The sequence below is a fragment of the Podarcis gaigeae genome (genome assembly GCF_964106915.1).
Source record: "Podarcis gaigeae genome assembly, chromosome: 13".
NCBI lineage: Eukaryota > Metazoa > Chordata > Lepidosauria > Squamata > Lacertidae > Podarcis > Podarcis gaigeae.
This window is the reverse complement of record NC_139689.1, coordinates 49,178,728-49,195,171: the sequence shown is the minus strand read 5'-3', so window position 1 is coordinate 49,195,171 and position 16,444 is coordinate 49,178,728. Positions and strand designations below refer to the sequence as shown.

General features: G+C 43.9%; 1 protein-coding gene and 1 long non-coding RNA gene across 10 annotated transcripts in view; one reads left to right on the top strand and one right to left on the bottom strand.

Moving 5' to 3' along the window:
• The window catches only part of EPHA5 (EPH receptor A5), a 248,584-nt gene that overhangs the window by 23,835 nt on the left and 208,305 nt on the right, over positions 1-16,444 (bottom strand). For all 9 annotated transcript variants that reach the window (XM_083709143.1, XM_083709144.1, XM_083709148.1 and 6 more), the window contains 3 exons: positions 16,198-16,323; positions 11,907-12,092; positions 3,529-3,590 (listed from right to left, as the gene is read on the bottom strand). In XM_083709143.1, the coding sequence (XP_083565269.1) occupies positions 3,529-3,590; positions 11,907-12,092; positions 16,198-16,323 (374 nt within the window). The remainder of the gene's footprint in view (positions 1-3,528; positions 3,591-11,906; positions 12,093-16,197; positions 16,324-16,444) is intronic.
• LOC310830342 overlaps positions 1-16,444 on the top strand; it is an 84,728-nt gene that overhangs the window by 66,540 nt on the left and 1,744 nt on the right. The gene's annotated exons all lie outside the window — the stretch shown is intronic.

Genomic DNA, 16,444 nt, shown 5'->3' with positions numbered 1-16,444 from the left:
ACATAATAAAGCAGCAATAAAATACTTCTTTAAAAGAAATATTATATGTAGAGAAACAGGTTTTTTTATAACTGATCTTAGAAAAATAAATTTTATTATTGGATCTTTAAACCACCCTGAAAAGAGACGCTGAATGTTGATAAAAAAAAACAGTAACAAATGTTAGACCATTTGTAAACTAAAGTGTTATTTCTCTCATTAGATACTGAATCAATTTTTTATTTATAGGGTAGTGAAGCATTTTTTTATTGTTAGGTCATTTTTTCAAACTTTGTGTGTGTGTGTGTGTGTGTGTGTGTGTGTGTGTGTTTATATGTCACTGTTAGCCACTTTGGGCATCATTTTGGATGGAAAAGCAGAGTATAAATACTGAAATTAAAAAATGTCAATTTAAAGAATAAGTAAAAAGCAGGCGTCAGCAAACTTTTTCAGCAGGGGGCCGGTCCACTGTCCCTCAGACCTTGTGGGGGGCTGGACTATATTTTGAAAGAAAAAAGAAAAAAAACGCATTCCTATGTCCCACAAATAACCCAAAGATGCACTTTAAATAAAATCACACATTCTACTCAAGTAAAAACACCAGGCAGGCCCCACAAATAACCCAGAGATGCATTTTAGATAAAAGGACACATTCTACTCATGTAAAAACACACTGATTCCCGGACTGTCCACGGGCCGGATTTAGAAGGCGATTGAGCTGGATCCGGTCCCCAGATCTTAGTTTGCCTACCCATGGGTAAAAAGCAAGTCTAAACATGCTGTATTTAACGTTCCCTTAAAAAACGGGAAACGTTGACAGCTATGACTAGTGCATTGCACTTGGTGAAGGAGCCTGAGCTGGACACAGGCAGTCCTGGCAGCTGTGGGCTTCAAGTGGCTACACCACCATTTAATTCAAGGGAAATGCAACCCTGTTTAGAACAGGATGCCCACCAACACCCAGATCTGAGAACCGCCCAGTCATCGAACCACCACCTTCAGTCGTGGATTCAGTTTCAACCTGTGGGACCACATTCAGCCTGACACCACCACCGAACACCAGTTTACCACCTGCACTGCCTCTCTTAATTCAGATGGCACAGAGAGATATGAGTTGTGCGTCAACAGCACACTGGTGTCCTCATGCACCAAACCTCCTGGTGACAGTCCCCAACGTCTCCACACGAGATTGAAACTGCCCTCAGAGGAACAGCTGCAATGCACAGCCCCCAACGTCCTGCTCCCTTAGGTGGTCCAGGAGGATGTCCTGGTCAATGGTATAAAAAACGGCCGAGAGGTCTGGGAAAACCAAGAGTTTTGAATCCCACCCCCCGTACCTTTTACAACAAAGGGGCTATCAAGGCAGTTCTGGTGCCATGCATAGTCATTTACAGGAGTGCAAGAGCTGCTTGTATTGCAAGGTGAAAAAGTTAAAGGATCCCTGGATGGTAAAGTCCAGTCAAAGGCAACTATAGGGTTGCAGCGCTCATCTTGCTTTCAGGCCAAGGGAGTCACATGGCCAGCATGACTGAACCGCTTCTGGCACAATGGGACACCATGACAGAAACCAGAGCACGCAGAAACGCCATTTACCTTCCTGCCACAGCGGTACCTATTTATCTACTTGCACTGGTGTGCTTTCGAACTGCTAGGTTGGAAGAAGCTGGCACAGAGCAACGGGAGCTCACCCTATTGTGGGGATTCGAACCGCCGACCTTCTGATCAGCAAGCGCAAGAGGCTCAGTGGTATAGACCACAGCACCACCCACATCCCTTTCTTGTTATGACCCTCATGCAGCTCACCCATTGACTTCCCTTAGGAATCAGCAATGTCTGAAGTACACAGCCCAAGCACAAAAAACTTTGACCTGTGCGGTTTTGAGGTTTCTGATGCACTGCCCCCCTTTCCTTACAAAGCCACTTCCGAGCTAGGGAGGAGGTGGGATTGGGGGCTCCACGCCCACCCCACCCTCGCGGGGCTGCCCTCAGCCCTGCGATGACCCGGGGAATCCTCGGATGCGTCATTCGCGGCCCAGCCAATTGGCCGGGCCGAGGGGCGTGGCCTAGCTGCATTTAGATCTGGCACGGCCGAGGCTCTTCCTCTCTGCCACGCAGCTTCAGCCAGGTTTTCCCATCCCGCCCACCCATTAGTAAAGGCTCTCTGACGATGCTATGGACTCCGGTCCGTCGCCGTCAAGGGGCCTGGTAGGAATTTTTCCATTTGGCAGATTGGCTCCAGCCACTTGGTTTTCGCCTCCCTCGTAGCAATCCGTCACAACTCCGCGGTATTGCCAGTTGGGCATTGGTATGGTATTGATCTATTGTTATGCAGATGATGGGGGGGAAGGAAGCGCCATCACCTTCCCCAAAACTAAGGGTAGTCTGGTAAAGTATTCCGGGGGCGTGGCCTCGTCCTGAGCCTAGGGAGGTGTGGGCCCTCGGCACCCCCCAAGCTGTAACTCTAGGGGGAGCTCCTAGCCGACGTGCCTCAGCAGGACTCCCCCTATTGGTGGTTAACCCTCACCGGTTGAAACCGGTTAGTTGTAGGACCAATGCCTAAGCCAATACCGCTCAATTCCTGTAATCAATAACGTTGTGGCCTAATTTGACCCATTAACTTGAATTCTTGTGTCTCGTGTCTTTATTTCCATGGGGGGAGGCGGGAAATCGCCACGCAAACAATCCTAAAGTGACGAAAGACCTTCTATAGCAAGAGGCAAATGGCAAATGGAAACCTTACAAAGGCTTCACCAGTAAGAATGACCATAATCATCAAAGCTTGAAAGAAGGCTAACCAACATTTTGCATTTGAAAATTATCTCTCCCACCCCACCAGTAAAGAAGAATAGACTTTTCACGTGTAAAATGTGCAAGTGTGGAACAAGCAACCAACATTTAATGCCACCAAAATATTTTGGGAGCAAATATTGGAATGAAAAGATACGAGCAAGAATAGCAACATCCAAAAAGCATGCCAGAATATATTCTTCACAGTGAATTTCTCTCCAGTTTCTTGCGAAGGATAAAATAGGCTCTGGTGTATAGAAGTTTATTTATTTGTTGAAGATGATTACATTTAATTATTATGTGGTGTATTATGTTTTTATTATTATGCTGTGTAAATTACATTCTTAATGTTGTACACCACCTTGGGATCTTTAGATAAAGGTTGGTATATAAACTGAATTAAAAACAAAAACAACAACATCCTGCCAAGGATTGTTTCTAAAAGGAAATCATTATTATTTTTCTTCAAAGCACAAGTACAGTGGTACCTCTGGTTAAGTACTTGATTCGTTCCGGAGGTCTGTTCTTAACCTAAAACTGTTCTTAACCTGAAGCACCACTTTAGCTAACGGGGCCTTCTGCTGCCACTGCGCCACCGGAGCACAATTTCTGTTCTCATTCTGAAGCAAAGTTCTTAACCTGAAGCACTATTTCTGGGTTAGCGGAGTCTGTAACCTGAAGCGAATGTAACCTGAGGTACCACTGTACTGTCTTAAAGCGGCATGGGGGTGATTTGATGCTGATACACATTTTAAGTCTTACCTTTAAAAATGTATCCAAAGATCCATTTTCCATGTATTCAGTTACAATCATGACTGGCTTACCTAGATGAAGAAGAACAAAACCCTTTCAGTTATAAGTCATGGAACACTCTACAGCAAATTGTGCATTTTCGCTAACAAGTCAGTAAGTTTTCAACTTTGGACTGTCACTATATATATTATGACAAAATGAGCAAACCAAGGCATACTGGGATTGTGTGAACATGTGCACTCCTGGAACTCATCTAGACTGGTAAAGAAAAAGCGATTTATATGTGTTGTATGTTCCATATAACATCATGCCACCAGATGGCGAAGTGGAGCTCTGTTTTCCCCTACCTGTTTTCCCCTGTTTAAATTTACAACGCTTTAAATTGAAATGCTTCTTTGATCCAGCCCTGGAATCATTATAGTTATAGTCACTTTGCTGATTCACATGCTGTGCAAACTAAGCAAAGTTTTAGCTCAGTTAGTGTGCCGTCTAGATCTGAGCTTGTGGTTAACCCTGCTTGTGGTTAACCCTGAGCTTGCTAACCCTGAGGTATAGCCAAGGTTTGTTCTCATGATCAAGGGTTATTCTCAAAGAATTTATGTGGCCATTTTCAATCGTGGAATCCACCTTTATTCACGCTGCTGAAAACTAGTGATTTAGTGAGCTTTCAATGTAAATTAGATGCTTAAATATGAAGAGACAAAATCCTTATAAAAGCTGCACCTGGGAGAGTATGCAATTCACCATAATTAAGTAGGGTGGGAAAATTGGCAAGGACCTTTACTTTTTCATCTCAAAGTACAACATGTACAACAAAGTACTACATGGCGATCCAATGAAAGTTACAGGCAGCGTGTTTAAATACAAACAAAGACGTTTCTCAAATGCAACACACTGTTCTCTGAGCCGTGGGAAGTGCCAAGTCAGAATTTGCTGGTAAACAACACAGACCCTAGCTGAAGACTCTGCCTTATTTTGCAGCTTCTTCTACAGACTGATCTCAGGAACTGGGCCGGATTTAGGTTTGATGAGGCCCTAAGCTCCTGAAGGTAATGGGGTCCTTTATATGTCCACCTGTCCTTTGTCAACAACAAATTGTGGCTGTTTTTTTTCTGTTGAATATATGCTATATGGTAATTTATGGACCTAATAGGTATCAAAAACCATTTGCACATGCAAAATGTAGGCACTCTCTATATAGAAATGAGCAAACCAGTGATATTTTAGGGAGCTGGCAGGGCCCATTACTTACATCATTGGAGCCTACACAACACAAAACACTGTTGCTGTAGGTAGGTTTTTTTATCTTATATTTTGGAAATGTACATCCAGTCCCCCCCCCCTTAAATTTATTGCGAGCCCCCAAGAGAGTGACCAAACTGCGGGAGGCAGTGGAGGACAGAGGTGCCTGGCGTTCTCTGGTCCATGGGGTCACGAAGAGTCGGACACGACTAAACGACTAAACAACAACAACAAAAAGAGAGTGGGGCCCTAAGCTATAGCTTGTTTAGCTTATTCGTAAATCCAGCACTGCTCAGGAATATCTCATTTGGACAGAAGTACTCTAGAAGCCATTTGGTGTAGGAAACGCCAAACACTCCGAGAATGTTTCGCTAGGTGCTCTGAAGGCTATCAAGCAAGATGAATGGGATCAAAGTTCATATCTACGATACAGCAAAGGGAGATGTTCTCACAGGCAATTATCTCTGGTGTAGCTAAGCTCCCGGTGAATTGTCACCAGGATGAGATTGTACAATTCAGTACCTCTACATTGGGGTCTACAAAAAAGGACTGCCCCAGCTTGCACAATTGTGGCAGCTCTCCAGTGTTGGTTTTTGGAGCTGTGCACCTTTCAGAGCTGCTGCTTTCATGCTAATTGAAGAGCTGGTAGATAAAAGTGGTACCAACCCTGGCTGAATTATGAACCCACAGGAAGACATGTGTGACTGCAGGGACAGAGAAGAATCCAGTGGTCTCCAAAGAGGAGAAGGAATGGGGTATCTGTGTCATCCTCCTCTCTACCTGAGGCAAAACATTTTTAAGAACTCTATTGTTTAGTGTGGCAGCGCCTACACTTTCAAACTCCCTGTCTATTGATATCAAGCAGGCATCTTCACTGTACTCGTTTCAGCAACAGCTAAAAATGTTCTTATTTAGAGAAGAGGTTAAGAAAGTGGAGATCATTTAATCTGTTTCAGTATTTTAACTTTTGCCTGTTTTAAAGTATGGCTGTAGATTTTTGTTGATTTTATTCTCTGATCTTTTTTGTAAACCGCTTTCATCACTCATCATCACTTTTAATTTGTATACAGGCTTTCTATCTTACAATACTCAAAGCGATTTACAAGCTGAAAAAACAAAGAATGTACACCTTATATATAGCCATCGAATGCAATACAAAAATGTAATAATAAAACATAGCTTTAAAATAAGCTTTGAGGTCCGTCTGTCCCCCCGCCATACTCAAGCAGTGTATGTTTGTGTAAGCTGGAGATTTACTTTTCCTCACAGAGATGCCAACCAAACTCTAGGCTGTGTATTTATTGTACCTTTACAAAACATTCAAATCATGTTCTCCCCCCCAATGAATTCTGGGTATGTAGTTTACACCCCACAAAGTTACAATTCAACAAACTATAAGGCCCATAATTCTTTGAGTGGGTATAAGGTGCTTCAAATGTGCTTTTTTTTTTTGGAGTTTCTTTTTTTAAATAATATTTATTAAGGGTTTTTTGATTACAATATAAAAAAGCAAGCAAAAATATTACATATCATAACATATTTTCTTATCTCCTTTGGACTTCCTCACATCTCCCGCTCCTGCGTTCCAAATTATAAAAATTAAACCAGCAATTTATCACCTTATCTCCATCTTTACTATCTAATTTTCCAATGTTATATCTTAAATTTTAGATACGTTTATTTCACTCCTTAAAACATTAAACTTAGCCTAATAATTATCTAAATTTCTTGAATTTAACTTGAACATTATTGATATTTTGGAACTCTTGCAAACAAATATCAATACAAAAGCAGTGTTAATTTTCATAGATGCAGAGAAGGCCTTTGATAATATTTCTTGGAAATTTATGAAGAAAAATTTAGAAGGGATGGGAGTGGGACGGGGTTTCGAAAATGGGATAGACGCAATTTATTCAGAACAAAAGGCTAAACTGATAGTTAACAATGTGATTACAGAAGAGTTCAAAATTGAAAAAGGAACACGACAAGGCTGTCCTATTTCCCCATTGCTATTTATTTCGGTCCTGGAGGTGCTCTTGAACATGATTAGAGGGGACCGGTTGGTTGAAGGAATTCAGGTCGGAGAGAAACAATATAAACTTAAAGCGTTTGCAGATGACCTAGTTTTGACTCTACAGAAGCCAGAATCTAGTACGAAAAAAGTATTACAACTGATTCAAGAGTTTGGTCGGGTGGCGGGATTTAAATTAAACAAGCAGAAAACTAAGGTACTGGGAAAAAATTTGACAGTTACAGAGTCAGAACGGTTTCAGAAAGAGACAGAGTTAAATGTGGTTAAAAAAGTAAAATACCTAGGGGTAAACATAACAGCAAAAAATCTGAGTCTATTTAAGGACAATTATGAGAAATGCTGGTCAGAAATTAAGAGAGACTTAGAAAGTTGGACAAGACTGAAACTTTCCTTGTTAGGCCGAATCGCTGCTGTAAAGATGAATGTATTGCCAAAAATGCTGTTTTTGTTTCAAACATTACAGATTGTGGACAAAACAGAGTGCTTCCGGAAGTGGCAGAGAGACATTTCCAAATTTGTCTGGCAGGGCAAAAAGCCCAGAATTAAGTTTAAGATACTAACTGATGCGAAAGAAAGAGGGGGCTTTGCCCTGCCAGACTTAAGGCTGTATTATGAATCAGCAGCTTTCTGCTGGTTAAAAGACTGGCTGCTTCTCGAGGACACTGATGTATTAGATTTGGAAGGTTTTGACAATGTGTTTGGTTGGCATGCATATTTATGGTATGACAAGGTTAAGATTCATAAGGCTTTCAAGAATCATATTGTCAGAAAAGCAGTGTTTAATGTCTGGACAAAATATAAAGACTTATTGGAAAATAAAACTCCAAGGTGGCTTTCACCATTGGAAGCTAAGACCCAGAAAAGGCTCAATATGGAGGCCAAATGGCCAAAGTATTGGGAAATATTAGAAAAAGATGGGGACAATTGGAAATTGCAGAGTCAGGAGAAAATGAAAGACAAAGTCCGAGACTGGTTACATTACGCTCAGATTAAAGAAGTTTTCAAACTCGATAAAAAGCTAGGATTCCAGGTGGAAAAATCGAAGTTAGAAACGGAATTGTTAGAGCCTAAGACTAAGGTACTTTCAAGAATGTATAACTTGCTGTTAAAATGGAACACACAAGAGGAAACGGTTAAATCGGCTATGATAAAGTGGGCACAGGACATTGGGTATAATATTATGTTTGAGGACTGGGAAAGGTTGTGGACTACTGGGCTGAACTTCACTGCATGTAATGCTTTGAAAGAAAATGTAATGAAAATGATATATAGATGGTACATGACCCCAGTCAAACTCGCAAAAATATACCACTTGTCTGATAACAAATATTGGAAATGTAAGGAAAATGAAGGAACGTTCTTTCACCTTTGGTGGACTTGCCCTAGAGTGAAGGCTTTCTGGGAAATGATATATAATGAGCTGAAAAAGGTATTTAAGTATACCTTCCCTAAGAAACCAGAGGCCTTCCTCTTGGGTATTGTCGGCCAAGGGGTGCTAAAGAAGGACAGAACATTTTTTATGTATGCAACAACAGCAGCAAGGATACTTGTCGCTAAGCATTGGAAAACCCAAGATCTACCCACACTGGAAGAATGGCAGATGCAACTGATAGACTATATGGAACTGGCCGAGATGACTGGCAGAATCCGAGACCTGGGAGAGGAGACGGTAGAAGAAGACTGGAAAAAATTTAAGATTTACTTGCAAAAATATTGTAAATTGTATGAATGTTAAGCAGGATGCTTGATTATAAACAACTTAGCACTATTGAAACAGACGAAGTGAACTATGAAGACAAGTTAAATTCAAGCAAATGTGCTTTAAAGACATAGTCTGTACACAGCCCTCCTTCTGTGCTATGCATGATGAACGGGGGTGCATGTCTTCATCTACAGTTATGTCCGAAAATTCAGGGAGGCTCAGATCGACACCTCAGTACTGGTACATATTTGCACCTGGTTGTACACTAGCATTGCACATTAGGAACTCAGCTAATCCCCCCCACCCTGTTTGCAAATTCCCTTCTGTAATGCTGAATATATGTATCACTGGCAAATCCATGAATACATTTGCGTGAATCACCTCAAGTATAAAAAAAAGTTAAGATGCTCAATCACGGTAACACACAATAAAGATTTTTATTACCTGATTGTTGACAACAGTAGCAATGTTTTCCCAACCCCATTAGACTAATTTCATGACCAAGTTGTTTTAAAGGTAATTATATATAGCCTACACTCCGTTTTTATACGTAAATGCTCGAGTGACACAGCAATAATGAGCGTGACTTGCTCCTGACCTTATAAATTCAATGAAATGCTGGTAGAACACATACAGCTTTCTCCTTAAATCAATTTTCATTACCTAGCAGACAAAAGTGCAGACGAAAAGTAATTGCTGATTCTTTTCAAAAGGTTTTAAATGAGCATTCGTATCCTGTCCTTTCTTCAAGGAGCCAAACATCTCTCCTCCCCCATTTTATTCCCACAGTTACCCTGGAGAAAAAGCTGGGATGAGAGAGTGGCTGCCTAAGGACACAAGGGGATTGTTCCTTATGAATAAAAGAATTGCCTCTCCCTTTATAAACTGAATTGGTCACTATGTTCTGCCGGTGAGGGTCCGAGGTGGGCATCAACTCATCAGTAGGTCTGTCCGTATCATGTAGGAACTGCGCTGTAGTAGCTGGGAAAACCCAGCCAGATGATGATGATGATGATGATTGTAGTGTGGCAATACCTACGCTTTGGACCTCCCTGAACATAGAGGACAGGTATAGTTTCTATAGTCAAACCTCAATTGTCAAACATAATCTATTCCGGAAGCGCATTCAGCTTACGATACGATACAACATAATGCAATAATCTTTATTGTCATTGTCCCATACAGAACAACGAAATTGAAAAATCTACATAAGACATTCAAAACCCAACAACCCTGCTATCCCAGCTATCCCAACCTGGTTAGCCCCCTAAAAACTTTGATACCCCATTTTTAAATACAATATACTCCCACACAGACTCATTACAATGCGTTTAAAACCAAAATCGCATTAGGGTAGAAACTGTTTCTCAGGCAGCTAGTCCTAGTCTTTATAACCCTGTACCTTCTTCCAGAAGGCAGAAGCTGAAAGAAATCATTTCTGGGGTGTGCACTATCCTGCGCTATCTCTGCAGCTTTCTTATGGCACCTGGAAGCATAGATTTGATCCAAGGCGGGAAGAGGGCACCCAATTATTCTCTCCGCAGTCTTTACAACCCTGGACAGCATTGTTTTTTCCCTGACCACGCAGCTCCCAAACCACACACAGAGACCATAAGTTAATGTCCTGCACTCAATTGGAAGCTGCGTCGGACGTTCGGCTTCTGAAAAACGTTCGAAAACTGGCACACTTGCTTCCAGGTTTGGGGCGTTTGGGAACTGAGGTTTGACTGTATTCTTTGTGACTCCAATTTCCCAACAAGCCTTTTAAGTGGAGATCTTATCCCCAAGAAGCTAAAGCCAATCAGTGTTGCCCACATTTCCCATCCTGGAAAGGTAGTTTTATAGGCAAGTGTGGGAAAATGTTAGTCCATGGCGCTTCCTTGCACCGGAACGGGTTTGCTTCAAGTTGATGTGCTCAGGCATCACAAATGAGCAATTTAAGGGAAGGGCTCTGCCTTCTCCTCATTTATCATAAAATCTCTGCAGACTGCAGTGGCATTTATGATGCGCCCGGTTTTAATAGCAGATCACAGGCGAGTCGTACAGCGCAGCTCCCTTATCTTGGGCCCTTAAAGGCAGCATTATGAAAAGGATGCCACCCTCATCATGACACCACCCCCTAGGAGTGCTGCTTCTGGCTCCCTGCCTCTGTTTCAATCACAAGGAAATCATATTTCTTTGACCTTATGCTTCATTATCTGTGTGCTGCAGGTTGAGAGTAATTGCTGAATAAATTAGCATCGCATTACGGAACATAAAACTAAGGACACAAATGAGTAGGCGCTTCAACGAGAAAAATTAAAAGCAAGTGGCAGGCTTTCTGAACCAGTGACCTTGGCATCCTTATGAAGGTCTGGTGGCGGAATCGACAAGGCTGTGTTATAAAATGGGACACGTGATGGCGAAATGGCATGTTGCACGGAACACACAGCCTGCTGCTGAAAGCAACAACACTGTGCGCAGCCCCTGGTAATGTTTTGTACAATTCAACTTGTGCCTTGACAGCTCTGCACCCACCAGACACCACCACTGCGCATCATTGCTTGCTGGGCAAAGGAAGAGTCTTGCATAATAGTATCGAAACACTGGGGAAATTCTGCATTGTGGTAAAGGTGAGAGACCCAACAATGCACGGCCATTTTGGGTGGCACTCTGTTTCTTATAGCTTCCTATTTTACTTTTAGTTGTTAAGGGACGGAGGTGCTCTTTGGAAAAGGGAACAACATGCAAAATCTCCGCCTCTGGATCACGGCCTCTGCCAGAGCAGAAGAAGGGAAGGACAAAGAATGAATTGTGTCTTGATGCGTTCCATCCTTGTTTGGCTAGTTTTTGTCTCACAGATTTGTGTTGGCGTTAATGGGGTTCAGAAAAGTGCTCAAGGGGACCATGCGAATGGTTTAATAGCTCTGGCGGCGTCCCCAACAGATTCCACAGGTAGGCACATTGAGGCCACCAAGATAGTGGCTTGAATAGCAAATAATAATAATAATAATAATAATAATAATAATAATAATAATAATAATTTATTTATACCCCGCCCATCTGGCTGGGCCTCCCCAGCCACTCTGGGCGGCTTCCATAAAAACCAAAAATACAGTAAAATATCACACGTTAAAAACTTCCCTGAACAGGGCTGCCTTAAGATGTCTTCTGAATGTCAGGTAGTTGTTTATCACTTTGACATCTGCTGGAAGGGCATTCCACAGGGTGGGCGCCACTACCGAGAAGGCCCTCTGCCTGGTTCCCTGTAGCTTTGCTTCTCGCAATGAGGGAACCGCCAGAAGGCCCTCGGCGCTGGACCTCAGCATCCGGGCAGAATGGTGGGGGTGGAGACGCTCCTTCAGGTATACTGGACCGAGGCCAAGAAGACATTTATAAGCAAATTATAACTCATTAGCAGCAGGTACATACTCTTTGTGACGACGCCTTCTAGGTGAATTATATTGGGATGGTCAAATTGCCCCATGATACTGGCTTCGCCCAGGAAATCTCGCCTCTGCTTCTCTGTGTAGCCCACTTTCAAGGTTTTAATGGCTACTGGTAGCTCACGCTTTCCGGGTGGTTTCAATCGCCCACTACATACTTCACCAAATTCACCTGTGAACAAAACAAACCCCAAGTTAGTATTCCCGGTTATTGTCTGACCATTCTTGTGTGAGGATCACACAATGCATAACCAATGAAGAGGTTAGTTAACCCAGTACGACCAATTCATGTGAACACATGTGATGGAGATCATTCTTCCTCTCAGCCACATACATCTCAATTACTTGAGCCTAAACTTTCAGGCTGCATTTTTATAGGGATGCCAGTGCAACTCATACTTCTGTCAGGAACTGGGCAGAGGAGGAATGGTGGAGACCGCCTCCACAGCCTGACCCTTCCAGAGAGGAGGAAGAGGAAGACAATATAGATTTATAGCAGGGGTTTGAGGGAGGTACCGGCTCAGAGGCAGATGAGTGGAAAAGTTGGGAAATCAAGGGAGAGCCAGAACAGCTGGCTGACACATTGTCATTAGAAAGCATCCCAGACTCTCCGTTTCCCAGAACCTGGCATGCCTTAAAAGTAGGACAGCAAAGAACTCAAAGACAGAGGGCACGTAGCAGCACCCCTAGAGGAGGTGATGATGATGACGAATACGGAAGTGGGAGAGACAGAGGGTGGAGATTCACTCGGGACGACACCATTATCCAAGATGCTGGGTTCTATAGCCTCTCTCTGTAAGGATTGAAATAAAAAAAGGATGGTAAGAAGCTTTTCCTTGTCTTTATACTATCCTGGGCAACTAGCCAGGAGCCACTGATAGCATCTTGACAACTTCCATGCTTGGAAATGCAAGCTTTGAAAGTTGGCAATCCCTATCTCACTTAGGCATTCTTCTTCAGATGAGATTTCAAACTGACCCAATGGGAGTACCCCCCTTTTATCACCTTCCCATTTTGCCTGCCACCAAACTCTCCTCCCTGCCTCTAACCTACTCACTTTTCCTTCTAGTTACCAAGATAGAAATGTGATTCTCACTACAGCATGTGCAGAAACTGCCTTCTTGACTACTGGGCACACTACTGGTCAATCTGCCACAGCCTGCTTTGCCTTAACTCACTGAGGGTTTGAAACCCATAGGTTGCCCTCACCTGGTTGAAGTCAGTTGAAGATGTTCCTGGGGTGTGGCCGCCATTGCATGCTGACAACTTTTAAAGAGCCACTGGTGAGAGCTGAGGGGACCAAAGGTGGACAAACTACCCCAGAAGGAGTATGATATGTCCCCCCCCCCAAACCAGAGGTACTACCCCTCCCCTAACACCCCATACACCCCAAGAGCAGTATAAATAGGCATCATCTGGTGGTCAGTTTTCCTGCGCAAGTCCACTGGAATGCATAGGGATATGCATAAGGCATTTTGTGGTTCGAGGACCCGACCCCCGCGAAGTACAATGAAGACACAGGGACACGTGATATAAGGTTAATGGGCTAGAAAAGGCCACAACTTTATTGATTACAGCAATGAAAAGGTATTGGCTTAGGCATTGGATCGCGAAACAAGTGGGTTTATTCACCAGGGGTTCATCACCTGTTGATGCTAATCCAACTATAGGCTCACCCCTGATGTCACCGAGGGTCATGCCATGGCCTCCCGCCAAGCAGGCATCGGACAGAATACGCGACCGCCAGATTCCTTTAACGGAATACCCCTAAAAATTGAAGGCATAGGTGATGGCCACACCTAGCACTTCGACACACCACAACACATTATTCCAATGCCTAACCTACCCACCAATACCACCAAAAAGTTGTGACGATTGCTACGAGGTAGGCGAAAAAACCAAAAAGCCTAATGCCAAATGGAAAAACTCCTACCAGGGAGTGGAGGGTGGGTGACTCGCACAGGACGACAAAGAGAAATGAGGCCGGGGAAAGGCTGGCACTGCAGCATAAAGGCTGCTGGACACGCCCCCCCATGGCACCTGGTTGGACGGCCACCGGGGGGGGGGCGTGAGCGCCAGCCAGGTGAGCTGGAGGCAGGGGGCAACGCCCCCTGCTAGGAGCGGTGTTCAGGCTCCCGCCCACAACCACTCCCCTCTCTTTCAGGGAGGAGAGTCTTTCTCCATCTGGGCCACCCTCAAGATTTTGAGATTCCACATTCCCTGCTCTTGTTCCTGTAGCAGAGCCAATGCATTGGTGACCCACTGTGTGCCCGTTTGCTTGCTTTTCTTATTACCGGACTTTGCCCAAGCTGCCGCATGTGGGCGGTTTATCCTGATTTTCCTCCTTACAGCTTATCAATGCATGCTAGAACATACCCATATTTATTAAAAGCAAAAAAGGAGTCCTAATGTTCACACATGGCTGCATCAAGGTTACCTTTTGCATCGTTTTAAATCAAAGGACATGTGCATTGAAAATAATAACGAGCACTCACAGTTTGCACTGTGGGTGCCCTTTGCGGGATTGCGCGTGGCGCTTCGGACCCCAGGGAACTTACCAGTTGTATGAGCTGGCCTGCCTCTCAGTGTTATTCTTTGGAGGTTCACGTCCAGCCTCAGTTTGTCAACCTACACTGCTGGGGGGTGGGGCCAGTCCCATAAATAGAGGGAGGAGCCAGCAGCAGCCAGGCAGTCAACTCAGGAACTTCAGCCACCCAACCCTCCCTTTGTTTAATGTTTCAGGTTAACCTTTTTTCTTCCTGTTTAGCGGGTGCTGCTATGGTCTTTCACTGGTTTCTGTTGAAGGACCGGGAAGAAATTTCCCTGCATTGGCAGGTTTTTGCCTTCCCCATAGCAATTTGTCACAACTTTGGCATTGTAAAAATACCTTCTGGAAGATTCCTCAAGCTCAATATCATATGAGGTGGCCAAATTTTGCACATTAGCAATCAGGAAGCGTAAATCTCTTTTGTTGAATGGCACACTGCGAAGTTCCCTTGTGTGTGTTTTTTTTTTTTTTTTTTGATGCTGTTGTTGATTTCCTTTTGTTTGATCTTGTGGTGTTCTGTGTCGCTGGCTTTTGCCGTAATAAAACTAACTTGACTTGACAACTTTGGCATTTTAGGGCCTTGGGTGGAATCCGTTAGTCTTTTCTTGCCTATAGGGTACGGTCACCAGATTCTTTTCAATGAATCTGGGGACTCTAAAATAAAATAAAATAAAATAAAATAAAATAAAATAAAATAAAATAAAATAAAATAAAATAAAATAAAATAAAATAAAATAAAATAAATGCTACACGTTGAGAAGCAGCTCCATCCCAACTCCTACTTGTGTGCAAGCAGGAGGGGGCAGGGATCTCTCAGGCAGCGCGATACCTCCCTTCCCATCAGAGCAGCCCCAATCCCATTCTTACTTGCGTGCAAGCAGGAGGGGGTGGGCATCCCTCCCTCAGCTGGGAAGGGAGGATTCCCATTGCCTAACTGAGAGATCCCTGCCCCCTCCTGCTTGCATGCAAGCTCTGATAGGCAGTGTGAAGCCTCCCTCCACAGCTTAGTTGCTGGAGTCAGGGAAGGTGGAGACAGCCCGGAAGCTGCATCTTAGAGCCCCTGCACCACCATCTTATGGGGACTTCCGAACAGCTCCTAAAGCCAGCCAGAGCCAACTGCTCCAGGCTGCTGAGACTGCCGCTGCTGCATATCCCGGGGACATTAGATGAAATCCGGGGACATTCCGGGGATGAAATTTGTCTGGGGACTTATTCGCAAATCCAGGGACTGTCCCTGGGAAACGGGGACATCTGGTAACCCTACTATAGGGGGAGGGTGTGAAGTGGCGACTCACCCCCCCAGTGGCGGCGATTCCAGGTTCTCCCTCTTAAAGGGGTTATATATATGGGTGTCGCTGGCCATACACTGAAAGGGTGTCAGTGAACGACCCTGCATGCGGGGATATGGGCTAGGCTGCCTGCTACACTTACGTCTCGCAGAACACTCCCATATCCCATTTACCCTGATGTGCCCCAGTTCCCCCCGGATGGAGGACTGGGGGGGGGGGTACATGCCCAAGGCCTAAGCGAAGGTCTTCCCACATTCGGAAGTTTAATAAAGTTGTTGCCAAATTTTAATTCCATAAGATGTGGTCACCAGTCATTATTCCTTTCTGGTGGTGCCTGGGGGCAGGGGTGGTCACTGCCTGGTCGTGCAATGCAAAAACGGAGTCCTGGTGTTACAGCAATAGTGTGAGTGAAGGGTAAATGGTGATATTGGTAATCTTACCGGCTCCAATAACTCTTTCAATTGATATACACGAGGCTTCTATTTCCTTGGCAAACTCATGGACAGCTTGATTTGGGTCTTCGTAGGTGTGTGGGTCGATATAAGTCCGCACTCCTGGTAATTTAACTGTGCATAAAATTAAGGGTTTAATATGTTAAAAGAACTGGAAAGCAGCAGAACTGAAAATTGAACAAGCTGGAACACTAGGGCAAAGGGAAATGTATTTTACTAATTACAAAACGGAATA